Raw genomic sequence first — 17,723 nt, forward strand, 5'->3', positions numbered from 1 at the left:
TCATAAATGCCAAGTATCCGTGGCTCAAATGGCCACCTGCCCAGCAACCCCTGCCGGAGGGATGTCCCCGCTCCCTGGGGTGGACGCGAGCCCAGGCTGCCGCCGTGACAAGGGGCCTGGGCAGGGACTTGCCGTGGAAGACCCTTCGGTCTCAGTGCCAGACTCGAGTCCTCAGCGAGGACAAACTCCAAGACGAGCTGGGATGATTCCCTGGTCTAGACGTGCTGGCGGCGGGGGCTGAGGTACGAGGAGCCGTGGGGGGGAGCCTGCCCACCGAAGGCCGGGGCCTGGCTGACTGCAAATGGGGGAGCTCCCGGGGGCCCAGAGTGGCCACGGGGTTCAGAAGCCTGGGCTCTGGCTCCCCTTGGGTCACAGGTTGGGACGGGGCGAGGGCTCCATGGACTGCTGAGGCCATGGTCAACCCTATCGTTTTCTGCAGATGTTCGCAAGCTCTGGATGTCAGTAGACTGTGTTTCTGCTTCCCAGATGAAGCGGAAACATCTCAGGACTGCAGTTTCCCCGCCACGTGGGGGCACGCGGTCTGCAGTTCTCCGATCTCTGGAGTCTGTGGATGGTCTGCCAGCTTCCGGGCTCATAGACTAAGTATTTAGGAAGCAAATCTGAAATCTGCTCCGAGCCGGGAACCTTCCAAACCGCAGTGCGGCCAGCCCGTGCTTCGTGGGCGCAGCGCTGGGGACTGCGTCCGCCCTGGAACTTCCTGTGTCCCTCCTTGAACAAGGGGTGACTTCACTGAGGTTTGTAACTGCTGAGCAGAGGAGCAGAGATGGCAAGACCCGCCCTGGAGCCCCCAGGGCCCCCGGTGTGGCTGGGCTAGGGTGCGAATGCTCTCACTTCCTGCTCCTCCATGTTATGAGACAAGCAAGCGGCGCTGTCCCTGCGCTTCTGTCTAGGACGCAGTCCTGGCCAGATTCCTCTCCTCCACTCGCCTTGTCACGTGTCTGTGAGATGGAGAGAGGCAGGATGGCGTCTTCCCAGAGAGCCCTTCCTTCCAGAGTCCCGGGATGCAGCCTGGGACTCAGGAACAAGGACTCGCTCATCCCTGGAAGAGATGGGGCCTGTGGCTGCGACAGCCTGGGTCGTGGCCGCCTCGGAGGGGAGGCCCCTGCACACCCACTGTCCAGCTCCACCCGGGCAGGACTGGCACCTGTTCCACGCGAGGGCTCCCGAGACCCCACTGCTGCCTACCGGTGTGTGGCTGGAGAGCTGGACCGCCGCGTGGCAGCAGCTTCCGTCCCGGCAGGGCCCCTCGTGAAGCCCTGGGAGCACAGGGAGTGGAGGAGCCCCCACTGTCCCGAGGTGACCGACTGCACATGGCCTGACATGGTCAGGCGCCTCTGACCTGGACCCAAGCAGGCTGCAGACCCACGATGCCTGGAGTGCGTGAAGACAGAGCTGCAGCCGCAGCTTGTGCAGTGGCGGTGGTGGCCACACCCTCAGAGACCTCAGGACGGAAGCTCCCCGCTCCCGGGCCGTGGCCCTGACTGAGGGCTCGGGGCCCGCGGGGCTACCTGAGGGGCCGCACACGGCAGCGGGCAGCCGTGTGGCTCCTCAGGGCGCACTGGCAGGAGGGAAGGGCTAGCGTCGGTACAGATGAGGCTACACTGGCCGATCACGGCTGTGTGAAGGAAAGCCGAGCATTCGGGGCCCTTTTCTGCGCCGCCCCAGCCCGCTCCCCCTCCCCGGGCAGCGTCGCTCTACGCTCTGGTTCTGAGTTCATTTAGCCTTGACACGAGCATCTGTTTCCATCTCCCTTGTCAGATTCACTTAGCACAATACTGTCCAAGCTCATCCAGGCTGCCACAAATGACAAGGTGTCTTCCTTTTCGGGGGTTGGGTAATATTCCACTTCCTCACGCCTGCCCTCAGCCCAGCGAGCCACAGACCTCTAGGCTCCGCTGTGGCTCCGCTGTGGTGAGCAGGCGGGGAGGCGCCTCTCTCCTTTGGACATAGGCTAGCCATGGGCCACAGGGCTACTCAGTATTTCCAGCCTTACCACTGTGTCCCATCCTCCTGTGACAGGAAGACTCCCGTCCTCCCCGAGGCCCGCGGGCCTCCGCCAGCCTCACCCGGGCCCCAGGAGGAGCGCGGGGACAGGGCCCGCCCCGGGAGGACCTGTGTGCCCTGGGCGCCACCCCCGTGGACGGAGCCTGGCCGGGGCCCAGGCCCCCAGCCGCGCCACTTGAGATGAATCTGTGGAAGCAGGGGATGCGCACAGCCGCCCGCAGCCGAGCAGCGAGGAGCCGCCCGTGTTCACCTAACAGAAGCAGAGGAGGCTCCAGAGCGGCCAATTACCAGAGCAGCAGAGCCGCAAGCCGGGCGGGGCTCAGGCTCACTCCCTGGACAGCCTCCATGAGGCCCGTCCCTCCTTCCGATGGCTTCTCCTCTAAGTGCACGGTCCCAGGAAGAGAAATCGCACGCTGGGGACTGTGTGTGTGTGTGTGTGTGTGTGTGTGTGTGTGTGTGTGTGCATCTTCAGACTCCCACAGAGCAGGGCAGAGGGCAGGGGGGCAGGGGGGCAGGGCAGGGGCAGGGCAGGGGCAGAGGGCAGGGCAGGGGCAGAGGGCAGGGGGCAGGGGCTGGGACAGGAACAGAGGGCAGAGGCAGGCAGGGGAGGGCAGCCCCCCCCCCAACACACAGCTGCCTCCCCAGGCCTGCTCCCCCACCTGGCGGGTCCCAAGGTCGGGAAGTGCTGCTGCGTGACCCCCCGGGGTTTGCCCCCACAGGCCCCGCTCACCTCTCCCTGGCAGCAGACTGGGAATGCCTCTGCACTTAAGGCTGTAAGGCTTTATTTCACAGAAGTCACAGCACATTTTCACTCCTACGCGGTGGCATCCCTCGTCTCTCCTGGGCTATGAAGTGCTCTAAACACACCATTCTTTCCAATTTCTTACATGGGACCAAATTGGGTATAGATAACAAATGGTTGCAGAAGCCAAAATCCACAGCCTATAAATAAAGTGTACACGTTCATCCAGCAACAAGAGGCGCTCAGACACACGCAGCAGGTCGTGGCTGTCAGCCATGGAGCTGGAACACCACAGAAAACGGCCCCGTGCTCCACTCCTTCCACAGGAGCCCATCTGGGCTGGGGTACAGTGTCTGACTTCTGGGTGCTGGGGTGACGCGCGTCTACGTGCTGAGCAGGCCACGGGGCTGCAGGGAGGGGGGGCACCCCCACGGGAGAGGCACATTCAGACCAGAGCTAGACCAAGAGAAAGCCACCTCACAGCCACGCTGCTCCTGCGACCTGCGCCCTAGGGAGGGGACCCTGGCCCGGAGCAGACTGCCCGCCCGTGAAAGCCTGGCTCGGCTCCCTCCCAGCAGGGCAGACACACAAAATGCGGAAGCACAGCCAAGGCGGGACAGGAGGGGCTTGAGGGCAGCTCAGGTCACAGTTTACGACTCTGCAGTCTCAAAGCTGGAGTCCACTTAGAGGATTGCAAGTCACAGACACTTTGAGGGCACTGCCGAGGCCTTCCCGCCCCCCGGGCGAGTCTGAACTATCCACGAACAGGCCACCCGCCCTGCCTGCCACCACGCGGCAGTGGGCAGGCTCCCGGAGCAGGCGCTGTCCGCGGGGCACGGAACCGTGTGTGCCACCCCGTTGTGGGCTTGGCCTCTCACGCAGGACACATCTCCACGTGGTGAGGCAGAGGCTGTCGGGTGTGGGAGTGCAGCGGGGTGGGGCCCGGAGTCTGTGGGCAGGAGGGGCAGGCCGTCCCCCGCATGCTGGCCTTCCTGCGTCAGCGCATGTTGACAGGGAGGCTCACGCTGGGCACCCGGTGTCCACGGTGGACACTGGCTCTCTGCACAGGCAGGCCACGGTGGGGGCGGTGACCCCAGACCCAGGCAGCAGGGAGGGAGGGACCCTGGGCACAGGGTCTGCGCTGCTGCACCGCTGTGCGTGGAGGAGCCGCCCTGCGGCCTGGCTGAAGCTCCCGCTCACACCGCAGACAGAGACAGGTCCACGCGGTGCGCAGAGTGGCTGCTCTTATCCCAGGGATCCAGCCTGGTGGAGGCTGTGCCTGGCCGTGTCCCATGGATCTGCAAAGCACAGGGGAGGAGGCTGAAGGCTGCTCCCAAGAAAACCAACCTCGATTCCACGAGGGCTACGACGCTGTGTGCAGATCCTACCCGATGAGGCAAAGATGGAGAGTCCTGTGAGGCCCTGCAGCCTCCCTGAGCACCAGAGGACACGGACAAGGGCGTCCACGAGAGCCTGAGCACCAGAGGACACGGACAAGGGCGTCCACGAGAGCCTGAGCACCAGAGGACACAGACAAGGGCCCGCGAGAGCCTGAGCACCAGAGGACACGAGTGTCCTGCACACAGAGTGCCCTTCCGGTCCTTCCTGGCTCTGAGCATGGTGCATTCGCTTGGACTTTCCTCACAGACCCTGCCACAGCGACGGACAGTGGCAGGCTCCATGAACCACCTGCAGCCCACGCACACCCGAGGCTGGGCGCTCCACGGCCGAGCTGCTACAGGACGGAGCCACACCGGCAGCCCTAAGGTCTATGGGGAAGGTGCGGGCATGCAGGGCCCACGAGCAAGCGGAAAGGGAGCAGCGGTGGCGTGCGGCACACTACTTACCACGTCTGAGCTGAAGGGCTTCGTGGTGCCACTGCGGGCAGAGCTGCTTGTGAGGGACCAGACCTTGGCTTTGTGCTGGAAGGCGGCTCTCACCTTTGGAGGCAGAAGGAAAGGGCTGTGAGAGGAGCTGCAGATGCTGAAGGTTCTGGGAACTTGCCAGATGTGATCCCAGGACAGGATGGAGAAACAGGAAATTCCGAGCTCCGGGGACGATGTCCCTAGGGAGACGGTGTCCACCCTCTGCCTTTCAGAAAGGAAACAGTGCCGCAGCGCCCGGGGAGGGGAGACGTACCTCCGAATTGAGAAGGCAGTGGAAGAGGAAGATGAAGAAGCCCTGGAGGAAGGGGAGAAATGGCATTAGACACACTTGTGTCCAGCCTCAGGCTCTCAGAGTAGAAGGGCCGCTTGCTGCCACGAGGCCGTCGTGGATCCTAGCTTGAATCCAGCCCAGCTTCCGCCCCGCTGGGCTGGAGATGCTGCCTCATTGAGGCACGGACACAGGAGACTCCGTGGTGGAGGTGGGACGCTCAGGACATCAGTGTTCTGCCTAGTGGAGTCTCACCACCTATTGTGGCCTCCCCTCCTCCCACAGCTGAGACTGCTGACCAGGCACTGGCCTTCTGGAGAAGGGCTCACGTAGCCCTGCCAGGGCCTATGTCATGGAGAAAGAAAATGGAAAGGAGCAGTGGGGAGGGGGGAGGGGGCACGGAGTGTGTCAGGGCTCGAAGGGCTGGCCTGTCCCTAAGCACCAGTCTCCTGCCCTTTCGGGAGCCCCCCTTCAGGCAGGCGCACCTCCCACAGGGGTGCCCGGGGGGACCCCTGTGCTCCCCAGGGACAGGCAGCCAGAGTGAACAGCTTATCACCCAGGGGAGCATTCTGCCAGACACTCAGCCTTCATCCCCTGGGGGCCGGGGTGGCAGGTGGGGGAGGTGAAGATGGCTTCCCGCCTGCCGCTGGGGAACCTGCTCTCCACACCCATGTCCCCTAAGAGCCAACAGCCTGCGGCTGGGCCTGGCAGTCCCGGCAGGCTCTTACCTGCAGGGAGTTGAGGATGGCAAACATGTACTGGAAGACGAGAGCCCGGTCGTTGACGGCGAGAACCCCGAACACCCATGAGATGCCCAGAATGGGCAGCAGGACAACCACAGCTTTTGCTGTCAGCCTGGAAGAGAAGGCGAGGCCCCAGGCCAGGGGCAGGCGGGTGAGCCGTGAGGACTGGCCCGGGGTGCCAGCTTCTGCTGGGAGCGAGGTCAGGCGAGGCAGGTGCCTGGTGTGAGCTCCAGGAGCAACATGTCACCAGCCCTGTCCCCTCAACACGGTGGGGCACAGGAATCTCAGACAGACGCCTGCGCTCACCCAGCACTAGTCCCCGCGGCCTGCTCAGGCCTGGTCAGGCTGGAATTGTTGGCAGAGATAGGAGGGAAGAGACTTGGTGGGTATAGAGGCTGTGAAGGTTCTTGCAGAGGTACTGGGAAAGCCCTGCAGCTCCCTGGCAAGCTCTAAGACAATTCACGTCTGCATGAGATGCTGCGGCTGGTCCCTTTTCTCCAGACCTCCCTGGGCTGCAGCCACGGCACGCCCTGGTGACCTGCCCAGGCTCCGGGCACGCCAGCACTGACGACAGTGGCAGTGAGTTCTCGGAGGGCAGGAACTGGCAGGTCACCTTCACAGCTTGGGCAGGGCTCAGAGGGGACACCAGGTAAGTGCTTGGTGAGCCACCCCGCTGCTGGCTGTCCCACCCTTCCCACACGTCTGCTGCTAGCACCCCTGGCCTGTGACAGGGGTGGATGAGATACACACACAGACAGATGCTCACACCCCCCTCTGACGGTGGAGGGCGCGCAGATGTCCCTACCCCAGGCCAGTGTTAGTCTGCACCTCGAGCCCAGGCCGCCCTGTCCTGTGAACAGCACCTCCAATCCTGCCTCTCAGCCAGGTATCTCCCTTCCTGCGCTCCAGGAAAGTGGTGGTCCTGCTCTCTTCTCATTGGCTGCACTCTCACCAGGACAGCCAATCTGGCTGCCACACTATGTCTGTGGTAGAGGAGGTCATGTGCCTCAAGTCAGCCAATCAGCAAGCTCTGAACGGGAGCTCCCACTGGGACCCTTGCCGCCCCCCCTCCCCCGGGCCTCTCCAGCTGCCCTGCTGGAGCTCCGTGGCGCTGGGCGCCGGCCCTCACCCAGGACAACAGTCATGCCATCTGAGAGCCAGCAAGCAGCACCCTTTCTGCTCACAGGGCCGACTCCACATACCACTCCATGAGAGCTGGCCTTGGGAGGCACTGCCACCCAGTCCAGGCCCATAGAGGAGGGGAGCCAAGCAGCCCAGATGCCGGCAGACATGTCCAGCTGCTCTGGTGACCCTTAGCATGCACGTTCCAGACCGCCAGAGGCCGTGGTCCCTGCCGTCGGCAGAGCCCAGAACAGAACTCTTGAGACAGCTGACTGTGGGCAGCGGAGAGCCATGGGCAGTGCCTGGATGTCTGGCTCAGGGCCTTTCCGACATGCCACGAGACTGTGGTGACTAATGTCCAATCTGCCCTGACTTCTGAAACAGCTGGGCTTTCCATGCTCAACTCCTCATGCATTTGAGCTTTGGAGAAAAGCCTACAGAACAACGGGGACTCTGCTGTGCGGCTCAACAACTGCCACCGGACTCAGTTTACCCCCATGTGGCACTTCCTGAGACCTCTGATGGTACCAGGGACAGGGGTGCATTCCCGGATGTGGGGAAGGAGCGAAGGTCAGGGAAACAGGCAGGGCTGCACACCAGTCAGTGTCGACCTGGTGGTTTTCAGGAGGGCGGTGTCTGCTGTCAGGGAATTTCCCACCTCAGCCCTTCACAGAACGGTGTCCGTGGTGAGAGGTGAGATGCGAGAGGGGCCGCCTATGGAGAGGAGCCTAGGGCCAGGTGTGGTAGAGTGGGTGGCAGTTCATTCCGGGGGCTCCTGCAGGTGAACTGGATAGCGTGATGACATCTGCTGGGGACAGACCTTCAGACAGACAATGGGTGGCCCTGAATACTCAGGGGACCTCAGGAGCTAATGGTGGGGTGGCAGGGCCTTCATGCCTGGCTGAGGTAGGTGGCAAGCAGGCCTGTGGCAGAGGGGCTCCGTCTCTGAGCACTTCTCCCCAGGACTCAGTAAGTTCCTGGGTTGAAAAAGCCCCATGGGGCCATAGCTACTTGTCAGGTTAATTTACAGTGTTTGGATTCCTTACAGAATAATTATCTCATCGATCTGCTGTTGGCTTGTTTATCTCTGTTACTTTCCAATCAGAAAAGATACACTGTAGCTGAAGTCAGTTACAGGGCGGGCAGCCCAGAGTCCTTGCTCTCTAGACAGCCTCCGCACTCCCCTCCAGGAGCCGCCTCACCCTGCCAGCCGGTATGAGGGGTGCTCAGGAGGACACCCACAAAGGCCACTAGAGCTCAGGGAGGGCGCCGTCATTCCTAGAGGGCCAGGCCCCGCTGTCCTGCCACCAGGAGTCTAGGCTGGGGACTCTGAGGTGGCCCTGTCTACAACCTCCTTTGCTTGAGCCAGTTGGGATGGGATTTTCTGTTGGCAGCCATCAGGAGGCTCAGCTGGCAGCAGGCTGCTGTGGGGGTCCGCCTGGAGCCCCTCCTGCAGCAGGCTGGCCTGCTGTTCAGGGAAGGCTATGTTCTGTGGAGCAGGTGTTAACTCCCTCTGTCTGGAGTGCTGGATGTGCCAAGGCGTGACTATGTTCTGGGCCCCTCTCCCTTCCGCCTCCCTCCCCACGTGGACCACACTGGGCCCTGGGATGCACCCGCCGCCAAGGGAGGCTGAGGAGCCAGGGTTGCCTGTGACCTCACAGGGACACAGGGGAGTCGGCGGGCAATGGCTGCAGGCCTCTGAGAGCCACCAGGGCGGGGTGGGGGGGGTGCCTCACACAGGCTTACTTGAAGGCACTGGGGTCCCCGGGCGTCTTGTAGTTGTCAGCGCTGATCTGAGAAATAACCCTGGTGACCGCGATGAGGATGCCCACGTTGACCTGCAGGGAGGACGGCAGGAAAGCGCGGTTGTGGCACTGTCTGGCAGGGCCAGACCCAGGCCCAGCTCCCTGTGGGGCTGTAGTCTTAGCAAGGGCGGGGCCTCTGCCAGGGGCCCAGCAGGGTCCACGGGAAGCCACTGGCTGCAAAGACCCCATTCAGCCCTGCACCAGCTCGGCTGCCCGTCTATCTCCAGTCCAGGCGGCTAAGATCCAGGCCTGGCTGAAGCTCCTCGGCAGACACTGCCTTGGCCAGAGCCGGGGCCTGGCCCCCACCCCACCAACCCGCTCTCACGCAGGGCCCAGTGATTTTCCACGCCCCATCTTCCTCCTGGCTCCCATAAACCAGCAGGAGCCTCTAGTTAAGGCCTTCATAGCGAGGCACTTCACGCTGGGCTGAGGCCCTGGCCTCTGCCGGTTGTTTCATGTGACCCGAAGCCAGCACCTCGTCCTGTCCAGCCTCCCGCTTACCCTACGGGGGAAGCGAGCAGACACTCCCTATCACTTCCTGTGTGCTTTGTCTTCCCGGCCAGCTCAGTTCTGCTCTGCTCCCCGTGGGGTGCAGTCCCGTGAGGGCAACCCCGAAGCTGCCCCAGGGCAAGGAGGGCGGAAGGCTGACGCCAGCACAGCACTTCATGCGGAGCTGGGCGGGGCACTGATGGGCACAGTGATAAGAAAGCCCCGCTGGCCTAGCTGCCTCCTCCCTCCCGGGGCAGTCGGGTCTCATGGGGAGCTGATCTGGTCCCTCTGTGGTGGCGTGGGGCGGGAGCGGGGCTCTGGAGGCCCGGCTGAGCCTGCTCAGGTGCAGGGGAGCGGGGCATCCTATGGCGATGCAGCCAGAGCAGGCCCTGTACCCGACTCTGGTCCCTGAGTCTCCGCCTGGCACCCCGCGACTTGCTCTGATGGCAGACATCCAAGAACCAATTCAGGGGCTGCGTTTCAGAAGGAATGAGGGAGGCGCCCCACCGGCACCCAGGGGGTGGTGACCTCTGGGGGACGCTGGGCCAGGCACATTCTCCATCTGGCCTGGGGCTGCCCGGAAGCTTGTCTACCAGAATCCTCCCAGGACACAGACGTTTGTGAGTATGTGCATGCACAGAGCCCATGGCACGTCTACCTGCGTCTGTATCTCTATTTCAGGGCTCTGTATGCAGAAATCTGTGTCTACAGGGCGGTATGGTATCCGGGTAGCCGTGTGCGCTCACAGACCTGGGTATCCCGCTGTGTCTGTCTTTGGGTCTCTACCTGTGCCTATGTTCCTGCAACTGTGTCTGCATCTAGCTATCTGTCCAGCTCTGTTTTTATCTGTACCTATCACTATAGGTCTGCATCTAGATGCAATGTTGTCTTCTCTGTGTGACCCCTCTCTGTGTGTCTATCCATACCGGAGCTGTGTCTGTACCTTCTGCATGTACACATTTCCTATGCTCATGTTCATGAATGTCTCCATTTCTGTGGGAATGTCATAGGTTGTGCCTGTGACTCTGCATCCACCGTGTGTGTGCGCCCACCTGTCCTTGCTCTAGGTGTCAGTATCTGTGCGCAGCCGTGGTGGCTTCACTGAGATGAGCGTTTTTGAGTCAGGGAAGACCCATTTCTTCCCTGCAGGGGAGGCACCATTGTTGAGAACACAGGGAGAGAGAGGGCTGTGCCAGCAGAATCCAGGCTATGGACTGAAACTTCACGCTGAAGCCCTCCCTCACAGACTCAGAAGGTGACTGCACTTGCAGTGGGGTCTTTAAAGAAGTGATCGTACCAAAAAGGAGACTGTTAGGATTGGCACTAATCAAACAGGACTGGCGGCCACACAGAGGGAGAGCACGCGTGGACACAGGGCGCTGTCTGGGTGCCCCCACCCCAGCCACTGACGAGCCAAGGACAGAGGCCTCGGGAGAAACCAGCCTGCCACCTTCCACACAGTGAGGAGTAGATTCCTTCACTGAAGCACTTTGTCATGGCAGCCTGAGCAGATTCAGATCATGGGGACACACTAGCTCCACAGGCTGGGACTGAGAAGCCAGGCTGGGTGTGTCCGCAGTCAGGTGGGGGTCTGGCTCTCTCAACAGGAGGTCCAGGCGCCTGCAACGTGGGTCTCCGGGGCACAGGGATGCCAGCTAGCTCAACAGTAGTGTTGGCTTCCACTTTCTAACACCGTTTTAGGTTAAAGCTGTGTGAGCAGCACGGGACTCTTACGATGTGCCTGCTGTGAACTGTCTTCTTCAAACCCTCTCTTCTCACCAGGAGCCCCTGGAGGGAGCCCGGCCCACATTCTCTAGTGCACCCACAGAGCTCTTACTCAAATGGGGTCAGTTCATGCTGTGTGCGTGTGGAGGCAGCAGGCAGAGACCCGGGGTGAGCAGGCACAGGCCCAGCCTCTGAAGAGGTGGACAGGGTGCCACCCGGCAGCCAGCACGAGCCTGACACCGCTGGACCCTGCACAGCTCCCTCAAGGTTTTCTGACAAGGGCCAGGTAGTGAACATCGTGAACACTGTCAGCTCTGGAGCTCAGTCACGGCTGCAGTGCTCACCGGGGCTGTGTCTGAGGGCAGCTGCCTTAGCTTACTGACGCCTGAGGCTGCAACAACAGCAAGGACCATGGCCCTCGTCCTCAGTGCTGTCCCCCCTCCTCCTCCTCCTCCTCCTCCTCCACCACCATGACCCTCACCCTCAGTGCTGTCCCTCCTCCTCCTCCCCCTTTCCCTCCTCCACCACCACCACCACGGCCCTCGCCCTCAGCGCCCTCCCTCTGGATGCCCTTCAGCCGAGAAGGCTGGTGTGGCACAGGGGCACCTGAGCAGAATCTCCATGGAGAAGGCACAAGGGAGCCCCTCGGCACCTCTCCTGCAGTGGCTGGGGACAGGGCCAGGAGCTGGGAACTGCTGGGGAAGGGCAGGCTCGACGAGAGCCTTGTGAAGCACAGCGTGGAGGGAGGCAGAGGGAGGTAAGCCCCATGCCATCCTGGACGCTCCTCCTTCATTTGCTGCGGTGAGGTCAGATGTGCCATCAGGGCTGGGAGCACAGTCCCCGGCCACCACCAGGCAGGGCATGCGACAAACAGCCAGGACGTGGAAGGTCGTGTGTCTGGAGGTGCCTCCTTCAGCACCCATTAGTGCTGGTTCCTCTGAGTGTCTGGACTTCGTCAATGGTCAAGGGGCAGAACGGGGCATTCAAGAACCCAGGCTGTGCCTCCATCAGGACAACAAATGTCTTTGGTACTGGTATCCAGGACAGCTCGAGCCCTTCCTCTGAGAACTCACACAGCCACCATCAGGAAAAGCCATGGGGGAGGAGAGGACTCCTGCTGTGGACCTCCCTGCTTCCTCGAATGTCAGCGCCCCCTTGCAGGGCCTGGCACAAAAACACAGCACGTGGAGCCCCGTCCCACCAGCCCACTCTCGTCCATGGAGACCTACCACGATCACCAGCAAGGCAGGGCCCACAAAGGCCCAGATAGCCCCGGTCCCCAGCGTCAGCCAGCAGCTGTGGAGGGAAGAGAAGAGTCCTATCAGCAGCCTCACCTGCCACGCTGTGGGCTTTTTCCAGAGTCCCTGGGGCCCAGGCAGACAACAGCAGTGACCCGGCTGAGAATCTTTTTCTGGTCACTGTTCTCCACATAAAAGCAATCTCTCACAGGATTTCCCAGAACTGCATGTCAGGTCAGCATCCTTTGACAGTGCTGCCAAAACCCAGAGTTGGTTTTCCTCGTAGCACCAAAATAAATATAGGCTTGCCAGGATTAGAGCTACCACTGCTATCCTCCATGACAGCTCTTGGGAGACGAGGCCCTGGCCCTGCCCCGCCCCGGGGGCTGCTGGGCAGACACTGTACTGAATGGTCCCAACCAACAGGAAAGGTCCAGCCCATCTGGCACTTTCTCTGGCACCTGACACACAGGATCCAGGATGCCAGCTTCTTCCTGGCTTTGAGATATGTGGCAGGAACTCACGCAAGACAGCTCCCTTGGGTTCTATGGCCTTCTGTTTCCCTGGAACCATGTAGGATTCTGTCTTTCCACACCCATAGCACAGCCTAGGATCCTGGGCCCCCAGGGTAGGCCACCTTTCAGACTCAACACTGTGCTCTCTCTTCCAACTTCCAGCCACAGTGGCAAGATGGCAGCGTGGGTCTTGGACCAGATTCCCTCTTCTGACTAACTTGCCCCTACCCACCTGGGGCAAGTGTATTCACTGGCTATGTCGTGTTCACTCAGATGTAATTTAGTAGGCACTAGCTACATACTGTTGCACTTGCTACCTACCCAGGAGAGGCCTCTAGAATCTCAAACTTGGGCTCTCTGGGTGCCCAGACCTGTAAGTCCGGGCATGAAGAAGTTCCAGAAGGAATTCCCACCAGCCACGCTCTATTCTTGGGACACCGTGACACCCGTACTGCTAGTCCCCAGAGCACAGATGAAATTGTTTTTCCCTACCTCTGGCCCAGGCCTTTCTCACTGTCAAGACCCGGGGCAGCCCCCAGGTGCATGCTGGACACCTGGACGCACATGTGTAGACGAGGGTCACGGGAATGCCTGCCTCCCGCCACCCTTCCCTCCACGCTGACAAGACCCGGGACAGCCCCCAGGTGCATGCTGGACACCTGGACGCACATGTGTAGATGAGGGTCACGGGAATGCCTGCCTCCCGCCACCCTTCCCTCCACGGCTGGCAAGACAGCGCACTCAGAGCACAGGCGCACTTACTTGTTGCTCCCCCCATAGCTGTCCATGGCCGAGGACATTGAGATGATGCAGATGAGCAGAGGGGACCCTGCAGAGACAGAGGCAGACACCTGATGTGAGAACTGTGGATATGGGTTGCGACACAGAACCTCCCCTGCCCTGAAGGAACTCAGCCGAGATCTAAACAGGGACCACCCCTGTCCTCACCTGCCTGCATCCTAGATGAGGGTATGCAAGGGCCTTGGTCCAGGTGGGACCTGACTGGGCCATGGCTCTCAGCCAGGCCTAGCAGGGCCCCTGGGGGCTTGGACAAGAGGCTGTGGACATTTGTCTATGGTCGTGGGCATGTGCTGCAGACAGCTGGTATGGAGAGGCCAAGGGTTCTGCCCCGCCCTGCCCATGCGAGCCACACCTGCCCAATCCAGTCCTCAGTCTCTGGCTACAGGAATCAACTATGGGCACCTGACCTCAATACACCGGTGAGACTTAGCCAGCAACTTCCTTAAGAATGCCAAAAAGGAAGAGCTGTCCTGCTGCCTGGCTCCCGGGATGGTGAGGGGGTTTGGGGGATGAGAGGCTCCGTGCAGCCCATCCTGGCACCACAGCAGTGGGGAAGTGGGCGAGGCAGGAAATCAAGGAGGGCCCTCTTACCTCACCTAGCAAGCCTCAGGATGAAACCATACCTGACCCCCACACCCTGGCCTGTTGCGCTGCACGAGCTGTCAAGTTCCTTTTCACCTAAGCCAGTTTGAGTTGTATTTCTGAAACTTAAAACTGACTGTGACTAATTAAAGGTGTTTCTTGTTTTATAGAGCCATGTCACACTTCCAGGGAGGCGATGGCGGAAGGGAGGTCTAACAAGGTAGAAAAACATCTAAGACCAGCAATTCCCAGAGCTCTGTCTTGCTACAGAGAAAGGATTCTGAGGTCAAACTGCTTTTGAGTCTCTGGCCTGACCCAGAGTGAACTAGTCTTTAATCTCCCTTTGAAGCTCGGAGGATTTATACGTGAAAGCAGCTATGAATCTACACAGGGAAAGGCACTGCGTGCAAGGCCGCCCCTGACGTTTGTTCTGGACAGGCGCTGTCCACTTCCACCCCACAGCTGAACTCGAGGCAGATCCCTAGTGAATGTGATTTGTTCCCGGCTGCTCTGGTAGCGCAGCGCCCTGCCTGGGGGGCTGGACTGGTGCCCTGCCCCCAGCTCTGTGCCCCTGCAGGGCTGAAGTAGAGATGGGAAGGCCCAGCTCTCTCCCTTGCCTCTGAGCCCCACCAAAGCGGTTGTGTATGAAAATCTCTCCTAAGACAAGCTGCACCGCTGGTTTCTGGAGTGGCTGGAGGGTGCACGCGCTGGGAATGTGGCTCTGAGCATCAGAGCTGGGTGGCCTGGGTCCAGAGGGTGCAGAGGACAGGTTGTCCCCACTGCATCTCCATGCTGCAGCTCCCAGTTTCCCCGGGGAGGGCGGCCAGGCAGGGTGAGCTGCGGGGCTCTGCCTGAAGCATGGCCTCCCGTGCCGGGTCAGCCTCCAGCCCTTGATTAATGGCTGAGGTGGAGAGAGCGCTGCTGCCTGCAGAGTCTTTACTTAGGCCTGCAGCCAGCCTAGCCCGGTCGGGATGAAGGATGCCTTTTACAGGCTCTTGACGAAATTAATTAAGGGAAAGCGACGGGATGATGGATGGAGGCTGCGGGTGAGCAGAACTGCCTGTGCTCTATTTGTGGAGTTCTGCGTCAGGCTGCGGCCCGAGCCCTGCGGGCGCTGCACGGGTCACAATCGGTGTCACACAGAGCCTGCGGTGCTGCGAAGGTCAGGGGGCCTGGACTCCTCGTTTTTCAAAAGAGCACTGCAATTTTACGTAAAGGCACTCAATTTTTAAACCCTGGAAAATAATTACTTTTTCCAACATTGTATAGATCAAATCAAATGTCCCACCATCTCCCCCCCTTCTCTCTCTCTCTCTCTCTCTCTCTCTCTCTCTCTCTCTCTCTCTCTCTCTCTCTCTCTCTCTCTCTCTCTCGCATGCCAAAACACATTCTCATGCACTCACACTCACAGAGAGGCTCAACCCACGGCTGCCCTCTTGCTAATCACAGCCCCATGAAGCCCTAGACTGTAACACTGACAAACGACGTGGTTGATCTTGTTGTCCTTTAAATTGTTCCTACGTGAGGTCAGCGGTCACAGGAAGAAGTAATACCACTCTCTGAAGAGCCTGGGGACTGAAGGGACTGGTCACACTGGAATTGGAACTGTTCCCAGAGGCTGGGGACAGCAGTGGACAACCCAGGCTGGTGTCTAATAGGTGCAAATGCACATGGACACCCAACAAGAGCCGGGGCGGCACAGGGCCCCAGGAAGGCAGGGGTCCCGAGGCCTGAGCAGAGGCCGGGGGACACAGGGCCCCAGGAAGGCAGGGGTCCCCTGAGGTCTGAGCAGAGGCTGGGGACCAGCACAGGACCCCAGGAGGGCCACAGCAACCAAAGGTGGCTCCCTGTGTCTCTCACTGCAGCCCTCAAGGCAGCCAGGAGGGTTGCATAATTAACCTCCACTTCATCCTCAATAAATTATATTTGCCAACTCAAAGCACAAAATACACACGTTAAATCTGCTGACTGTACAATGAGGGCTGTGAATGTTGCATCTACGTGGAGACAACCAGAGGCAGGTAGCAGGTCCCCAATACCTGGGCAATGTTTTATCACTGCGATAAGGATGCGGGGTGCTGATATATAGCACAGAGCTCTGGGAGGGAGCAGGGCCGCCTGTGCTGGCTGGAACTCCCAGAATGGGCAAGAGCAGGCAGCCAGTGAACCATGTCCACAGGCGGCCACCCAGACACGGTGCCGTGCAGACCCTCAGCCATGGATGCGGCCGCCACTGTCTAAATAGTTTGCACAAGCTTTCCTGAAGTTGTGGGAAGTTTACTCAAGAAAATCTTGGTAAGAATGAGGACTGGCTACCCTGAGCCCACACCAGCTTCTCCCGCCCAGCTCCACACGGAGGAGGGCCCCTCTGTCAAAGCTCTGGCCCCAGAGCTCTGGCTTTTGCTGGCCCCTGGCTCCCAGAAGCTCCTGCCCATCAACGGGCAGGCAGTTATGTGGTCTGTGCAGGAAAGCTGGCCCACCCCAGAGCCTGCAAGCACAGACCAGTTCTGCAGATTAGAGGAGACTGTGCACAAGCACCTCTGTCCTCTGCGGGATATCAGCTGAAGGCTGCACTCGGGGCAGCGATGGACCGCTGCAAGTTGTCCAAGTCAGGAAACAACAAACTAGCAAACACAGGAGCCATAGAAGAGGAAGTCAGGATTCAGACCACCACAAGATCTCATCTAAACAGCAAGTTTACAAAAGGGGCGAGACACAGAAAGGAAGGAAGGAAGGAAGGAAGGAAGGAAGGAAGGAAGGAAGGAAGGAAGGAAGGAAGAAAGAAAGAGAAAGAGAAAGAAAAGAGAGAGAGAAAGAGAGAAAAAAAGAAAGAAAGAAGGAAGTGTGGCCCGAACAACAGGGCAAGCAGGCGGCACATGGCACATACTTCCTTTAAGGCTGGAAGACTTCCATCACACGTGTGAAGAACTGAAAGCAAAGAACGGAAGGGAGGCGTCGTGACAGTGCCCTGTCAGTGAGAAAATGCCATGGGGGGGGGGCAGAACCATGTTGAAGAGTGTAATGAAGGAAAAGACTTGCTAAAGACCAGGGCAGGAGAAAACAGTGGACTTGAAGATGGGCTGCCCTAGGTGAGGGGAGACTGAGGCCAGAGAAGAAACAGGGGTCGTGGGGCCCCAGGGAATGCAAGAGGTACCAGCACACCTCAGACACCAAGCTCACAGGGGTCAGAGGATGGGAGAGAAAGGAGCACAGACCCTGGAAGGACACAAGAGAATAAAATGGCTAAAGACAAAGTCAGAATCCTGAAGAATCAAGAGAAAGGTACAAGTCTTCATGCACAACCACGCTGGCATCATGGAAATTCCAGAGCTAGAGTCAGTGACAGCAAAAGACCAAAAAGAGAAAGAACCTTTAAAAATGGAGGTGAAGTAGACGGGGCCAGTAGAGACGTTTCCCAGTCAACATGGAGGGACGTGCAGCTAGTAGGCCGCCCTACAAGAAGACCTTCCCCAGGCCGGAAGGAGGCGGTCCTGAGGGCAATTCTAATACACACGGGGAAATACACTCAGTCCCCCCCCCCCACGAAAGGAGTCACGGCATTACAGGGGACCGCATAAAGCAGAGCCTTTTTTCCTCTGGACTGAGCTGAACGGCGACAGGGGAAGTGGGATGTATACAGTTGTCAGATTCAGCCAGTAATGTAATGAAAGCAGCAAAGCATGGGCAGAAACGTGGTCTCAGAGAGTGGTGATAAAGCCAGAGGGTAACCAGAACTCACAGGGCAGAAGGCAGCAGAGACTGCAAATAGGTAGATAATGTGA

The 17,723-nt window shown here is 59.9% G+C and overlaps 1 protein-coding gene across 2 annotated transcripts in view; it reads right to left on the minus strand.

The window, feature by feature from the left end:
* Positions 1-3,916: 3,916 nt before the first annotated feature.
* Positions 3,917-17,723, minus strand: part of Adgrd1 (adhesion G protein-coupled receptor D1) — an 80,332-nt gene continuing 66,525 nt past the window's right edge. For both annotated transcript variants that reach the window (XM_090320667.1, XM_090320668.1), the window contains 7 exons: positions 13,321-13,387; positions 12,035-12,101; positions 8,533-8,624; positions 5,650-5,776; positions 4,907-4,948; positions 4,615-4,707; positions 3,917-4,065 (listed from right to left, as the gene is read on the minus strand). In XM_090320667.1, the coding sequence (XP_090176793.1) occupies positions 3,964-4,065; positions 4,615-4,707; positions 4,907-4,948; positions 5,650-5,776; positions 8,533-8,624; positions 12,035-12,101; positions 13,321-13,387 (590 nt within the window). In that variant the 3' untranslated portion in view covers positions 3,917-3,963. The remainder of the gene's footprint in view (positions 4,066-4,614; positions 4,708-4,906; positions 4,949-5,649; positions 5,777-8,532; positions 8,625-12,034; positions 12,102-13,320; positions 13,388-17,723) is intronic.

The sequence above is a fragment of the Megascapheus bottae genome, chromosome 28, assembly GCF_031878675.1.
Source record: "Megascapheus bottae isolate mThoBot1 chromosome 28, mThoBot2.hap1, whole genome shotgun sequence".
Classification (NCBI taxonomy): Eukaryota; Metazoa; Chordata; class Mammalia; order Rodentia; family Geomyidae; genus Megascapheus; species Megascapheus bottae.